This window comes from Oncorhynchus mykiss, chromosome 5 (genome assembly GCF_057628025.1).
Source record: "Oncorhynchus mykiss isolate SJ-2025 chromosome 5, ASM5762802v1, whole genome shotgun sequence".
Lineage (NCBI taxonomy): Eukaryota > Metazoa > Chordata > Actinopteri > Salmoniformes > Salmonidae > Oncorhynchus > Oncorhynchus mykiss.
The window spans coordinates 61306354-61321808 of NC_143026.1; the positions used below are offsets into that span (position 1 = coordinate 61306354).

General features: G+C 43.4%; 1 protein-coding gene across 3 annotated transcripts; it reads right to left on the reverse strand.

Annotated features, from left to right (window-relative positions):
* Window positions 1-1767: 1767 nt before the first annotated feature.
* On the reverse strand, window positions 1768-15274 carry LOC110524194 (ATCAY kinesin light chain interacting caytaxin). 3 transcript variants are annotated; one of them, XM_021603611.3, is made up of 13 exons: window positions 14598-15274; window positions 12469-12568; window positions 10514-10572; window positions 10034-10285; window positions 8076-8249; window positions 7738-7840; window positions 7339-7470; window positions 6973-7059; window positions 6515-6613; window positions 6151-6186; window positions 5949-6011; window positions 4504-4573; window positions 1768-3949 (listed from the first exon to the last, which is right to left on the reverse strand). In XM_021603611.3, the coding sequence occupies exons 2-12, from the start codon at window positions 12543-12545 to the stop codon at window positions 4540-4542; spliced, it is 1116 nt and encodes a 371-aa protein (XP_021459286.2). In that variant the 5' UTR covers window positions 12546-12568; window positions 14598-15274; the 3' UTR covers window positions 1768-3949; window positions 4504-4539. The 3 variants fall into 3 exon arrangements, with proteins under 3 accessions (XP_021459286.2, XP_021459289.1, XP_021459287.1); XM_021603614.3 differs by lacking the exons at window positions 12469-12568; window positions 14598-15274 and adding exons at window positions 10923-10999; window positions 11480-11707; XM_021603612.3 differs by lacking the exons at window positions 12469-12568; window positions 14598-15274 and adding an exon at window positions 11480-11789.
* Window positions 15275-15455: the final 181 nt, after the last annotated feature.

Genomic DNA, 15455 nt, shown 5'->3' on the forward strand with positions numbered 1-15455 from the left:
GAGACGAAGGAATGCGTAGTAGCGGTGGAGAAAGTTGTGTGTGTTAGCTGTGGGGGTGATCACGGGGCGGGAGATCGGAGGTGTCCGGTGAGAGAAAGGCATGTAGAGTTAGAGTAGTACACAGAGTGTTGTATGTCTAAGTGTGAAGAGAGTGGTTGAGGAAGATGGGCACAGGGTGAGGGATAGTGAGAGGATTCCTGTGGATAGGCAGAGACCAAGAGAGAGTGATGGGAAGAATATCTGCTTCAGTAAGGTGGGATTTTTAGCATTTGTAGCCATGGTCGTCACAGAAAATAGAGGTTGTGGTGGCAGTGGCAGAGAAGTACTTGGGATTGCAAGGATGTACTGCAGAACAGTTTGGTCGTTGTTCTGGAGTAGGATTACATAGCGTTAAATAGTGGAATGGGGTGGTGTTTTTTAGAGAGGGTCAATAGTTGGCAGGGTAATTTTCATTTTTCCCAGTTTTGTATTACCGTAACAATAATTTAATGTAGGTCGGCAGTGAATGGCCTCACACACCAGTACAGTAGGCGGCGGTGTGTGCCACCTAAAAATTGGATGCAATCCGCCAAACCAAATCCTAAAGAAGAAGAAGAAGAGGAAGAGAGTCTGGAGCCTTGTGAGTCGTTCTGTTGTGCAGCACATACCAGGTGACCTAATTACAGCATGGAATTCCAACTAAATGTTTGCCAGCTGGATATCTTATAACTATGAACTGTCTAAAATAGGCTAAATGCTAAGCAGTTGTGCATTTGCTTTGCTAATTTAGTAGCTAGTAATCTAGATAAGGGGTTTGTTTCTTGCAGTCAAGCTCCTATTGGTAACATAATCCCCTGCTGGATCAAGAGCCTTGCATTCTAATATTTGGTTTGTGTGTACAGAACTGTGAGTAGCATTATTTTTGTTACTTCTATAACTTTATGAGCTAAGATGTCTGTCCTGTAAATAGTTTATCTCAAAGACTGTATAACATGTTAGCATGCGTTCATTATCATTTAGGTAGCATTCACTATGGGATTTGACATGTACTTGTTAGCATTGCTAACCTTCGGATTGAAAACATCGCCTCTTGTGTTCAGTGCCGGTATTACTGAATATCCCAGAAGGTCACAAGTTTATTGTCAAGTGCACATGTACAGTGGAATGCCTTTCTTGCTCTTTCCCAAGAATGCAGTAATCTGTATGAACAAGGTCGGTATGAAGGTATGACAATCTGGACACCGCCCAAGCCTACTTCAAAATGTCTTTGAAAGTAATTGAAAAACCCTCAATAGTATTTGAAACCAGGTCTGTTGTCTTGTCTCATTTCCTGAAGGCCATTCTCAATTTAGATCCTATGTGTGACTGACCAGTGACCAGCGCTGCCTCTGTCACTAATACAGCTGAGCTGATGTAACTGTCAGAGTTGTTCTAACAGAGCCGGGGGGCTCGTGATAAGCGTCAGAGTGTACATGGACGTGTGTATCATGACTGTGTATTAATAGGTTCCTTTGAACCACAACAAGCACCTTTTAGGGATGTCCGGCGTTGCTTTAAGTCAACTCAGTGAACAACTGGACACCCTCACTTCTATGGTCAGGCAAATGTAACTGTTCCTTTTCTCAACAAATCAGGTTTGATTCAAGTCAAAGCTTGAATCTATCCGTACATTCGGAATGTCTGAAAAATAAAAATGTATTTCTGAATGACTGAATGATATATCTTGGATTAATTTACAGCAGTGGGTAAATTTAGAAATGGAAGAATACAGGCCGCAGAGAGAGATTGTCGGGTGGAACAGTTTACTTCTTTGTATTTACATGGAAGAATGTACATCACAATCTAAAGAACATGCAGTTTTGAAAAATAAGCTACACACAGTATTCCAGCCGACAAATTGCCCACTGATCTCTTCCAAATCTTCCAGTGTAATAACATATTGTGCTTTTAAAGACTGAAAATATGATTGAAAGACATTTTTGGACGCTCAGGGGTTGCTTTCCATGTAGAACCTTTTACCAAAACAAAATACACTTGTGTCAACAAAATCAGTTTACTAGCAATTTGGGGGGAAAAAAATCCCAGTAGTCAATTTAGAATTGTACATTCCATATCATAGTTTTCTGTGTAGAATTTGGTGAAAAGAAGGAGAGGCACTCAGAAGAGCTGACATCCTTTAGAAAACGGCACTCTCTCTCCAGCAGCTTTGGGAGACTGCAGAAAAACTCCTGCAATTCTGTGCCACGTTTAAGCCTACCTTTTGATGGGATAGGTATTTCTCTACCAGAAATCAAAGGCAAATGAATCTGTCCAATGTTCTAACGTAACACTACAATTATGTGTATACAAATGTTTGGAAGCCATTTTCTTACTTTGTCCATTGAATATCAATCACCTCTAGTCTAGCCCATCGCCATCCACAAACCTGTCCACAGAAAATGACTTCTGTTATGTTTTATATTTATCAAGGTATCGTTTGAATTTGGATGGCACTTCAGAAAGAGACATTTTTGATTATCATACTTGTCTAGACGGGTTGACAGGTTACCAACAAATACAATGCATGATATTGATTGTACTACAGTATACTTGTACAAAAATTAGAAGAGCACACAAAAATCCATCTTGAGTTACATATTAGGAAGGCAACCTGTCCCCAAATATACACATCTAGATGTTATGCTCACAATTTAATGACAATCAAATTCTATAGTGCAAAACAACACTTACAATACATGTATGTATGTAATCTTTACAAAAATAAAAACTCTTAACACTTCCTCCCCTCTACCACCCAGTAGGTAAGTATCCAATAGAAGATTGACCATTAGGCGACTGGTCCATAATCCAATAGGACATCTGAAGGTACATTACATGCTGACAACATGTTGGCATGCTTTGACTGCACCCACAACACAGCATGATACAGAAATGATACCATTAAGTCACAACATCAATGACTGAAAAACTGAAATGAAATGCAGTCCTCTTGACATTACAGTCAAACCAGCACATTTCTTGTTATTACTTTCAGTGGGCCCCCATATTAATGTACAGACAAGAATCCTGAGGCACATCAGAATGTAAGGTACATGGGTTGGTTAGTTGGGCACTGAATGATCCCCGGACCAATCTGGGTATATGAAACATGATGCCATCCAAATTATTAATGCAAAACAGTTGATCAAAAATAAAGCCTGTACTCTGACAAATGATGAGGCCAAAATGAAGCAAAGGTGAAGGCATCCGATGTCTCGCAAAGCATTCCAGTCTACATCTAAATGTTCAAGGGCTAGCATAGCGCTAATGGGTGAAATGATGCCACAGCACACCAATGCTGAGCACTAAGGGGCATTGCCTGACTCTCTGTTCCTCCTCCCCTCTTCTTCTCTAAGGCATATCTTCCTCTCAGTAACTAGGCCTGGCAGAGCCCTCAGTGCAGCTCCTAGGACACACCATCCAACACTGTCTGTATACAGTATACATACTCAAGTCTAGTCTACCATTGTCCCTGCAAGAGCCTCCAACACAAAACTGTAAAAGGTCTGGTTACCTGCCTGCCACTGACACCTTACACCATTTATGTCCGGTGGAACATTTTGTACAATATTCATGTTATTTTTTCTTACATCTTGACTTAGGCAAGAGTATCGCAGTGTCATCTATATTTGAAATGGATACAAAACCCACGGTGGTGACTGGGGGCGTCGTTTAAAAGTAACTACTTTCAGCGGTCGTAAAATGATGTAACATGGAGTTGTACAGTCCCCAGAACAGACAATTCCTTGGAATGTCCTGATGGAATCAGTTGGCAACCTAAGAACCGCTGAGGAGTGTGTTGGGGAGTTTAATATCTTGATGGAAAAATCTTCAGCTTGATATTTATAGATTAGGAAGTATTCTTAGACTTGTTGGACTTCATGTTTCTTCTTATAAACACAGTTTTCATGCTCCAAACTTCTTTCAACAACTGCACAGATGATACAAGACACCGTCATTAAGAAGCAGGTTAATGATATAAAAACCTCCAGAAGAATACACTTTTCAAAACAGCAGACCAGGTTCACAAAGCAGTTCATTTAATACAGCTGACCTTATTGTAACATGAGTGAGGCTGCGACATGCCTGACCTCTTGACCCCTGAAAGTCCCTTGATGACACAGTAAGACACACACACGTTCCTGACACGCTCACCCATTAGGCCTGGCTGGCTGCACTTGACCGGGCATTCCTGTACAATAGCACTGAGGACTGGCTGGGTCTGATTCTTAAATGGCTGAGCAGGTGGACATTACGTAACAGTAGACATTCAAATGGCGCTGGTGGTTTAAACATCTGTTTAAGTGGTTAAATGGCCTGACCACAGAATGATATCTTAGAACTCATTTAATAGGATCTCTATGGGCCTGACTCCTGCCACAGGCTGCCAGTGGATACCGTATGCACAATGTACATTGTATTTATGAGTGCAGTGTCACCTTGTAGTCAGTGTGAGAAGAGCAGTAGTGTTGTGTCCTTCCTTACCATGGTATGAGATGAATAAAGAGGAGCAGGTCCCTTTCAGATTCCTTGCCCTGTGATCATTGACTTGGGCCTGCAAATGACATGAGTATGAATAAATAAATGTCTCTGTGACTTTGTTTCCTGCTATACTGCTGTTGAGAGGTAATAGTGCTCGACAATGGCCATGTTGACTGCTGCTTGATCTATACCAGGTACACTACATTACCAAAAGTATGTGGACTGGTCGTCGAAAGTTTCATTTCCAAAATCATGGGCATTGATATGGTGTTGGTCCTCCCTTTTCTGCTATAACAGCCTCTACTCTTCTGGGAAAGCTTTCCACTAGATGTTGGAACATTGCTGAAGGGACGTCCATTCAGCCACAAGCGCATTAGTGAGGTCAAGCACTGACGCTGGGCGATTAGGCTGGGCTCACAGTCGGTGTGCCAATTCATCCGAAAGGTGTTCAATGGGGTTGAGATTAGGGCTCTGGGCAGGCCAGTCAAGTTCTTCCACACAATTTCGACAAACAATTTCTGTACGGATCTCGCTTTGTGCACGGGGGCATTGTCATACTTAAACAGGAAGGGGCCTTCCCCAAACTGTTGCCACAAAGTTGGAAGCACAGAATCGTCTAGAATGTCATTGTATGCTGTAGCGTTAAGATTTCCCTTCACTGGAACTAAGGGCCCTAACAACCCCAGACCATTATTCTTCCCCCTCCAAACTTTACAGTTGTCACTATGCCTCCGTGAAGGTAGCTTTCGTCTGTCAGACTGCCAGATGGTGAAGCATGATTCATCACTCCAGAGAATTTCCACTGCTCCAGAGTCCAATGGCGGCGAGCTTCACACCACTCCAGCAGACGCTTGGCATTTCACATGGTGATCTTAGGCTAGTGTGTGCCTGCTCGGCCATGGAAACCCATTTCATGAAGCTCCTGACAAACAGTTACTGTGCTGACGTTGCTTCCAGAGGCAGTTCGGAACTCGGTAGTGAGTGTTGCAACCGAGGACAGATGATTTTTACACGCTACACGCTTCAGCACTCCCTGTTCCCATTCTGTGAGCTTGTGTGGCCTACTACTTCGCGGCTGAGCCGTTGTTGCTCCTAGACGTTTCCCATTCACAATAACAGCACGTAGTTGAACGGGGCAGCTCTAGCAGGGCAGGAGTTTGATGAACTGACTTGTTGGAAAGGTGTCGTCCCATGACAGTGCCACTTTGAAAGTCACTGAGGTCTTCGGTAAGGCCATTCTACTGCCAATGTTTGTCTACGGGGATTGCATGGCTGTGTGCTTGATTTTATACACCTGTCAGCAACACCTGTAGCCAAATCCACTAATTTGAAGGGGTGTCCACATACTTTTGTATATATATAGGATATCTCCAACCCTGGTCCTGGAGAGCTTTAAGATATCCGGCTATCACGCACAGGCCGTTATAGTGTAACTGTCTACTCCCTACCTCTCTGCCTTGGCTGAAGAAGACGCGTGTGGGTTTGGCTGTTCCTGCTGTTCCTGCTCCATCCTGTACAGGCAGAGGGAAACAACACTTGAATAAAAGCTTGATGAATGAATTGACTGAGGATACAGCATGGATCACCCCTGATTGATTATGAGCATGGCATGTATGCCCAGTTAATTCGATCAAAAAAAATATGTTTTACCTTTCTTTCCGAGCTCTGATCCTCTCCTCCTCAAATCTGTAAAAAGAAAAGATTAAGATCCCTTTTCTGATCCAAGTCCTTTTCCAAGAGTGAAATACAGATACAATCTTCTATCTATTTTTTGGGCTGAAAAACCAAATGAACATAAATTCCCATTTGAAAACTTTTTGATATTCAAATGTGTTCTTCTATGATTTATTTACTGCCTCAAAGTCTCTACCAGGCATCCGTGTCTATTCACGGAGGGGAAAATTATTAGCTTGAAAGTTTACACAATTTATTAGTCTGCAAATCACTGCAGGTCAGGGAATGATGGTGGGAGTCTTCAGCTTAGTTACCCCCCATAGTGGTTGATGATACTTACTGCACCACACACTCCGGGACCTGCACATGTTCCATGGGGACTATCTCTGCCAGCTCATCCAGACTATGCACATACTGGATCTTATTCATAAACTTCACACTGCAAATAAGAACGGGATAAAAACAACAACCAGTTATATTGGTTTTATCCATCACAGTGGCGATATGTAGCATAACTGTATTATGAAAAAACGTTTGTATCATTTCAGACAGAAGTTTTGAAAGTGCTGCTAATGAGCCAAAAGTGGTCCCAGTTTTGTGTGTACTACGTCATCAAATTGTGTACTACATCATCCATTTCGTATGATATGTTACGTCATGTAAAATGTAAAAATAAAATAAATATTTTTTTTAAATAGCGATTCACATATGTTACGAATCCAATTCATACTTTATGTTACAAATGTGTTATGTTTTAGATCCTGGAGTACCCCTTTGATGTTGTTGTTCTGTGGTCACCTGATAAAAGGCCTAGATATGGCCAGCACAGTGCGGATGAACCAGGTGGGGTGGGCGATGACCAGAGACTTCAGGTTCTTCCTCAGCCTTCAGGGACAACAGAAATAAATAGTTGAAATAAGGCAATACATACATACATTCATCTCATAGTGCTGGAAGACTCTATCAAGCAGCCTACCGTAGTATGAGTCAATCCTCACTTCCCATTGAATGCCAGTAGCAGTGACAAGCTCAATTACTCCCCATTAGTTTCTCCTGAGAGTCAGTCAACATTTGTGTTATGCACATCCATCCTATGCTGACAGTATGAATGACTGCATTATCCATGCTGTCATGCAGTGGTGTATACGATATAAATAGTCTTACCTCCTATCAATCATCTGATAGCATTTCTTCAGCCATCCTATGCCCGGCATCTTGCCCCGTGGTGTGGCTCCATTCATGTAGATGATCAAATAGTCCTCAGCAACCAACATTTCTAGACTGCTGACCACATACCTGAGATGGCAATGAGGAAGGGAAAAATATTGAGGTTTATTTTATTGCTACCGTGGCAAGCACTAATGAAATCTCGAGTTCCCATTTTCTGGCAGCATAAATCTTCACTACAAAATGATTGTGTGATGTATGACATGATCTCTCTGATTTCAATGATAGTATACCAGGCGTGATGACCTAGTTTTAAATATCACTCTGTGGTAGTTGGGCATTTGTGCCTCTTGCCATAAATCAGTATCTCTGCAATTTGTAAATCCAGTTACTCACAGGAAGAGGTTCTCCATGATGTAGTGGTAATCTGCACAGCTGCTGTCGGGCAGGTAGCAGGCTGAGAACACTATGATGGCATTCAGACCCTCGCCATAGTAACCTGCAGAGGGAGAGAAGAGCGACAGTTGACATGGCCTGTAAGTTCATCCCGTTGGTGTCAATTACCTGGATGCAGAACCATCAAGATACAGACATATACCGACGTAAATTCAGTTTGAGATTGAATGGGCACCATGTTGGCACCGAAGGTTCCATGACAATTCAATTTTAATTAGTTTAACTATGCATACAGCGTATCTATGGCTCTGGCTGGATGCTGTTGGTTGGATACTGACCTCCATGGGTGATGACGCGGAGGTACGGCCTGATGACCTGCATGTCGATGCGGTGCTCCTGCTCCCCAATGATCACCGTCCTCCACAGGCGCCCGTTACCACCCGTCCCATCAGCACCATCCTCCTCTTCTCCGTCACCAGGCCCCGCTTTGGCGTTGGCCACTGGCGTGTCATCTGGATGTACATAGTGAAAAGTTTGAAGGTGTTTATGCTGTAATGTGAAGTGGGTTTAAAACAAAGGTATTTCTACTAGTGAGACATAATGGATGTGTTTTATGTCATCCACCTTTGTCTCTTCAGTATTTTAGCTGCTGTTCTGTTCAGCTGTAGTCTGATAGAATGGACTTTTTACTACGCAGATATTTACACTGAACAAAATTTTTTTTACTTAGTCACAGCTCATTTAAGGAAATCAGTCAATTGAAATAAACTCATTAAGCCCTAATCTATGGATTTCACATGACTGGAAATACAGATATCCATCTGTTGGTCACAGAGACTGTACCTTTAAAAAAAAAAAAAAAAGTAGGGTCGTGTATCTGGTGTGTCAGTATCGGGTGTGACCACCATTTGCCTCATGCAGTGTGACATCTCTTTCGCATAGAGTTGATCAGACTGTGGATTGTTGTCCCACTCCTGTTCGATGGCTGTGCGAAGTTGCTGGATATTGACGGGAACTGGAACCCGCTGTTGTACATCTCCACCCAGAGCATCCCAATCATGCTCAATGGGTGGCAATTCTGGTGAGTATGCAGGCCAAGGAAGAACTGGGACATTTTCAGCTTACAGGAATTGCATACAGGTCCTTGCGACATGGGGCGTGCATTATCATGCTGAAACATGAGGTGATGGCGGACGGATGAATGGCACGACAATGGGCCTCAGGATCTTGTTACGGTATCTCTGTGCATTCAAATTGCCATCGATAAAATGCAATTGTGTTTGTTGTCCGTAGCTTATGCCTGCCCATACCATAACCCCACCGCCACCATGGGGCACTCAGTTCACAACGTTTACATCAGCAAACCGCTCGCCCACACAACGCCATACACGCTGTCTGCCATCTGCCTGGTACAGTTGAAACTGGGATTCTTCCGTGAAGAGCACACTTCTCCAATGTGCCAGTGGCCATCAAAAGTGAGCTTTTGGCCACTGAAGTCGGTTACGACGCCGAACTGCAGTCAGGTCAAGACCTTGGTGAGGATGACGAGCACGCAGGTGAGCTTACCTGAGACGGTTTCTAACAGTTTGTGCAAACCCACAGTTTCATCAGCTGTCTGGGTGGCTGGTCTCAGATGATCCCGCAGGTAAAGAAGCCGGGTGTGGAGGTCCTGGGCTGGCGTGGTTACTCGTGGTCTGCAGTTGTGAGACCGGTTGGACGTACTGCCAAATTCTCTAAAACAACGTTGGAGGCGGCTTATAGTAGAGAAATTAACATTAAATTATATGGCAACAGCTCTGGTGAACATTCATGCAGTCAGCATGCCAATTACACACCCTCAAAACGTGAGACATCTGTGGAATTGTGTTGTGTGACAAAACTGCACATTTTAGAGTGGCCTTTTATTGTCCCCAGCACAAGGTGCATCTGTGTAATGATCATGCTGTTTAATCCGCTTCTTGATATGCCACACCTGTCAGGTGGATGGATTATCTTGTCAAAGGAGAAATGCATACTAACAGGGATTTAAACAAATTTGTGCACAACATTTTTGAAAAAATAAGCTTTTTGTGTGAATAGAACATTCCTGGGATCATGAAGCATGTGACCAACACTTTACATGTTGCGTTTATATTTTTGTTCAATATATCGAGCCAGAGTGGGTGCCAGACCGTGTCTGCGCTAGCTAAGTACATCTTGCGAAACAACAAGTTGTCTAAAGCACACAGACTGGCACCCAGGCTACCAGGCTGGCACCAGGGCTTCCATTATTCCACGCCGCATGAGCTCTACCTACCTTCCCATTCCAGCTCGTTGCCGTTGGTGATGAACTCCAGGGAGTCGTTGTCGTCTGGGGTCTCGATGTCGTCCACATTGATGTCAAGGTCGTCGGGCGTATCCAAGAAGTCGTCAGACAGCAGGGAACCCTCGCTGTGGTCCAGGGACAGGTTCATGTCCGGGGCCACTAATGTACGCCGCTTACGATGGGTGGACCCTCCTCCACTTCCACCTCCTCCAACTGCATTAACATTCAGAGAGTTGGGGGGAGCTGTGACAGAGGAGGTGAGACTTATTAGCTACTAATAGTGTACACACATGACATCAAGTTGAATTCACGGGTGCAGGGTCCAGGAAGTAGCATGTGAGATGAGGCTCATTGTTAGAAAGTAATACTGTATATTAAGCTAAAGTGGCTTATACTATATCAAATGAGTTAACTTTACCAAACCAAAAACATCTATCTTATGCCAGACAGGTGAGGTGTTATTACACTTACAGGCTCGGTCATCGGTGAGGCCACAGGAAGACTCCATGTCACCGTCCTCAGGAAGTGGTCTGAAAATCAACACAGAGAGCCCATCATTCTGTCAGCGCCACAGCCACACACAATAGCATGACATGAGCAAACACTAAAGCCAGCCAGCCTGACTCAAATAAACCAAACCCCAAATAGTCCTGGAAGCACACTAGTACAACATCACATCATTGCAGCTGGTGCAAAATTAACACATGCCAACGATCATGTCGGTGGGGTTGTCAGTGATCTGGCTCAGCACCACAAAGGGAGCACAGAGAGAGGAGGCTGGGTGGTAATTAGCATCTCCCCAGGGAGCTCTTTAGATTATAGACCTGCCACGGTGTGCGATGTGGGGAGGGGAGGTAGAGGCGGTGGTATGTCAACAAACCTTATTCACTGTACAGGGGAGGCAGACACACCGTTAGGTTACCCCTTAACACGTGGTGTAATTTCCCTTGTCACTTCCTGTAACGTGAAACCAGGAGGAGGACATGGAGGAGGTGGAGAATGAAAGGTATAATACAGGGGGGAAATGTCAACAGCAACCAAATACCAAGAGGCACTGGGGAAATATAAAGTTTACAGCTCCACTGTGCTCCACTGCTGCATAATACTAAACCATCCTTTCAACCTAACATCCCAGGGAGGACAGACAGTCTATAACAGTGTTGCCAAATCAACATGACTGGCAATAACAAATGACAAGGGCATCCGTTACACTGCATGGTGTCCGATCTAGCATCCCTGAGGCGTCCCACTGCTATAACCACTGGCAAGCTTCCATTGTTCAAATAACCAGTTTCCTACAATAATGACACCATGATAAAGAAATGAAATAGGAATTATGTCTAACCGAGGGTATGATAATCCAAAATGTCAAGAAGTCAGGCCATATTCTTCTCCTATATGATGATGAGGGCTAAGATATCAAGAGCTCCTGCTTACCTTATCAAAAATGAGGATGGATTCAAAGACGGTCCAGGCAACTACTTGATTTTACAGCACAGGATCTTAGAATATTATGCATGCCCTTTTCTCAGTCGATCATAGGGAGCCTCAGGCACATCATCATTCAGAGCCTAATGATACATAGACTTATTTTCTCTTCCTCCTTTTCCTTAAAGCTGATCTGCCACCATTTTCCTGGTGATGCTGTGTTGTTGACTGGCTGCTGCGTCACATGACGTTACCCACTACCATTTAAGGAGAGAGCTGCACCTGCTCCCTGTCTCCGCTCCCTCAGATGGAGAGAGACAGGAGGAGGCTCCTTGCTGTCAGAATGCTCTCTCTTTGCCTTTCTTCTTCACACTCCTTTAATTTCATACTGAGCAATTATCTGATCTCTCTGCGTTTCGCAATGACAATAAAGAGGAAAGTCCTGCTTAAATCCAGTCCTCTTTGTAATTCTTCAGTGCTTGGAGGACAATTATCATTTTTGTTTAAATTCTGTATAGATCCAGTGTTTGTGAATGTTTACGGCACATATTATTGTCATGTGGCTATTGCAATCAATGTCAGAGATTGATTTCAGTAGATGGGGTATCTGCTAGGTATTCCAGGCTATAATTACACCAGCTGCACAGGGTTAGCTCACTGGGAAATCCTCAAGCAAATTATACTGGAGCAGATTATAGTCCAACAACAAACATCACTGTGGGCATGAGGTATTGTCATCTACCAGTTGTGAGGGAAAAAAAACGCACAGAGTATCATTCTAAAGTGTATTACTGTGTGCTTATTCTTGCAAGTACAATGTAACAAATAGTTTAACCTTTGTTGTTACACTGTAGGCTGTATAGTGTACTTAGTGATGGATTACTGCTGTCAGTATAATGTTATGGTGAGTTATTACAATACTTTTTACACAGTAGTGGACTCTGCAGGACTAAAGGACCCTGTAAAGTAAAGCATCATCAAAGTCGTCTGACACCCACCTGGGGAAGTCTTCGTCCTGCCACTCATCTTTACATTCCATGTGATCCATTCGTAGTGTCGCCTCTGTGGTGCCCATCCCATGGAAGGGAGGGGAGGAGCCTAGGGTACACAGACATAGACAGACCATACATAATTAACCAACCAACAGTAATCAATCACAGATGGGGTGAGTTCCTTCCTGTTACAAGGGAGCGCTTTGAGCATTGGAAATGATATGTAGACCCAATTTATCCCTATCACCATTATCATTGGCATAATCAAATCATAGCCTCTGGCTATAAGCGGGCTCAAACCAAATCAATCCCATCCTCAGGTATGAAGCTCAAATGGCAATAAGCCCATGTCTTGTGTAACACAGAGAATTCCTCCGTTATAAAACAGAGAATGCATTTATTCAAGAGGAACAATGATACGGTTATTAGTATTTTATTTAATTCATTAGTATTTATCATTTCATTTGGGAAACTGAATCCAGGTCACGAGGCGTTTATCCCCATGTGTAGCATGAGAGGAGCATGTGACTGAGGTCCCCTTGCTCCTTCCCTCAAAGTCAGTCACAATTAAGGAATTTCGTAGGTGGAATCCAAGAGGCCAGGAGAAATCAACTCTTAATCCCCCCTGATCAGCTACTAATCCTCAGCGCAGTTGCCACCTTTTTGATGTGTTCTGGTTTATCCTGTCTGACACAAGTTTAAAGAGACAGTTCTACAGCTTAATAATCCTGGCTCCAGATACCTCAAGCTGGGTTGACATCATGTTAGTCAGTGCACCGTATTGTAATCACTCACATTCTGTTTTTGAGGGAAATGTGTGACTTGGGTTTCAGTTTTCGTTACCATCATCGGCTATGTTGAATAAGAAAGAGACACTAATATTATTCAAAGTCAGATACAACCTCAGTATAAAATATACAGTGTACGGTTCACTGCATGGGACTGATTGTGTTTAATTGAACTAAATTACTTCTCTCTTTGTACCTCTTCACTCATGTGGAAAATCAACATGAGTGAAGTACACTGAGGTGTACTGAGCGGCTTAGGTTCCCCAGGTCAGCTGTGGAAATAATTATAAAAACAGATACACTCAGGGAGGGCTCCGAAAGTACATTACCTGCCTGTGGGTGTGGATAAGTGGCAATACTATCTTTGAGAATTCACCTAACATAGACACAGCAAAATAAATAAGGCGACCAGATTATGATTTGCAAGGCAATGTCCTACACACATCAAAATGTTCACATGATTGTTTCCATCAGGTTGTTGCCCGACAATACTGTTAGATGCATTGTAAGAAGTGTTTTGTAAGGTCAACCTCTGTACAGAATGTATACTGTACAGCTACATCATATCCACTCCGAGAGGGTGTAGAGCAGTGTACTGTATCCCGAAGGGAAAAGCAGCATACTATAAGACCCCAGTCATAACCCACAAGAGAAGCTGCTTGTATTCCATGTCACTTCGATTGAGCATGCAACTGTGAGCCTTATTGTGTGACCAGAACAATTTGCATACCATACACCCAATAAACGCATAAACCCAACTGTGTGTGCCTAGTGAAGTGACACAGTATCCAAACTATAATTTGTCAAATGAAGAGAGGGCTGGCATGTTATGAATATGGAGGGAAGAAGAAAAACCCACCAGCATGAGAGGTAATGAAAGTAATCAATTTCCTGCATCTTTCATTTTCCAAACACTATGGATTGTTTTGCATCCGAACACTTTAATAAGTTAATACATTGACAATCCAATGACAGTACTACATTTCTGGAGAGCATACCAATGGAGGCTATATCTGTAGGCAGGAAGGTATTCAGGATGCTGCCATGACGAGGAATAATAGCAGTGTGGGAAAACTCGACAAAAGACTTGAATCACATCTGCAGTCTGCATGTGCAAGGAAAATGCAAAAGCTGAATACAATGGAAATCGACAGTCTTTCTTTGTCATCTAATCCTATAGATTTGTATCTTATATAAGAGTTAACATATTCATGAGCTACTATACATTTGCTACACACACACACACACACACACACACACACACACACACACACACACACACACACACACACACACTGTATGAGGAGTGTAATAAAGAGTAGAGGAAGAATGTAAAGGCGTACTCACATGGGCAGTAAAAGATCACTTGAATCACTGCTGTCCGTCCCTCCTTTGCGTCCTCCCTCCTTATTCACTGATGTAGAGATTGGACAGCTAGGAATTGAAATCCTTCAGACCAGGGTCAATGCATGGGTCTAGTGAGTCGCCCCCCTCGTCGTCCCGTGTCAGGCAGCAGCAGCAGGTGTCTGAATACAGGGGACAGCTTTGTTCCCCCCCTGTCTCCCTCCACTTCTGTTGGGGAAGGAGGGTGTGAAAGAGACTGGCCCTGAAGACTGAAGTGACAGGCTCCTTTAGAGCTCCACCCTACCCTTTTAATTTGAAGGAATCAGTGCTGTTATCATGATGACTGTTTCTGGTTGTCTACTCTGCCCATGTATTTCTGTCTAGACTCTAAATCTAAATCTCTAAATTATGAGAATCTCTCATCTCTCCATCCCATAATAGTGTGTACATCAGCGCCAATTCCTCTTCAGTAGTTATACTGTACTTTCCTCTCTGCTCATGTTGGTTTAATCCAGTCCATGCTGGGATAACCTTCCTGTTCATATCTGCCTGTTTATACTAAAAACACCACCTACATATCAAGTCTCCCTTTGTGTTTTTACTCCATGAACTGCTGTGAATGGTCCTCTATGCCCACTGTTTCCTGGCAACAGCATCTCTCTCTCTCTCTCTCCACACTCAACACATCACCACCCCACCCACCCCCTACCCATACACAGACACTAACTTATTCAGCCTCCCTTGCGCACTTCAGTTCTCCACCAATCATATCCCCCTTTCATCCACAAATTTCTCACCCGCTGCTTATGCTCCACCCATTCCTGTCCTCCTTTCTCCATTCTCCTCTTTTCCTGCCCAGCT

Bases quoted from the DNA above. Each gene is read 5' to 3' on its own strand.
- LOC110524194 (XM_021603611.3), bottom strand. From the start codon at position 12,545: ATGGGCACCACAGAGGCGACACTACGAATGGATCACATGGAATGTAAA. The intron at 10,286-10,513 runs GTAAGTGTAATA...CCTCTGTCACAG, and splicing joins CCTCACCGATGACCGAGCCT to CTCCCCCCAACTCTCTGAAT. The intron at 6,012-6,150 runs GTAAAACATATT...CTGCCTGTACAG, and splicing joins ATCAGAGCTCGGAAAGAAAG to GATGGAGCAGGAACAGCAGG.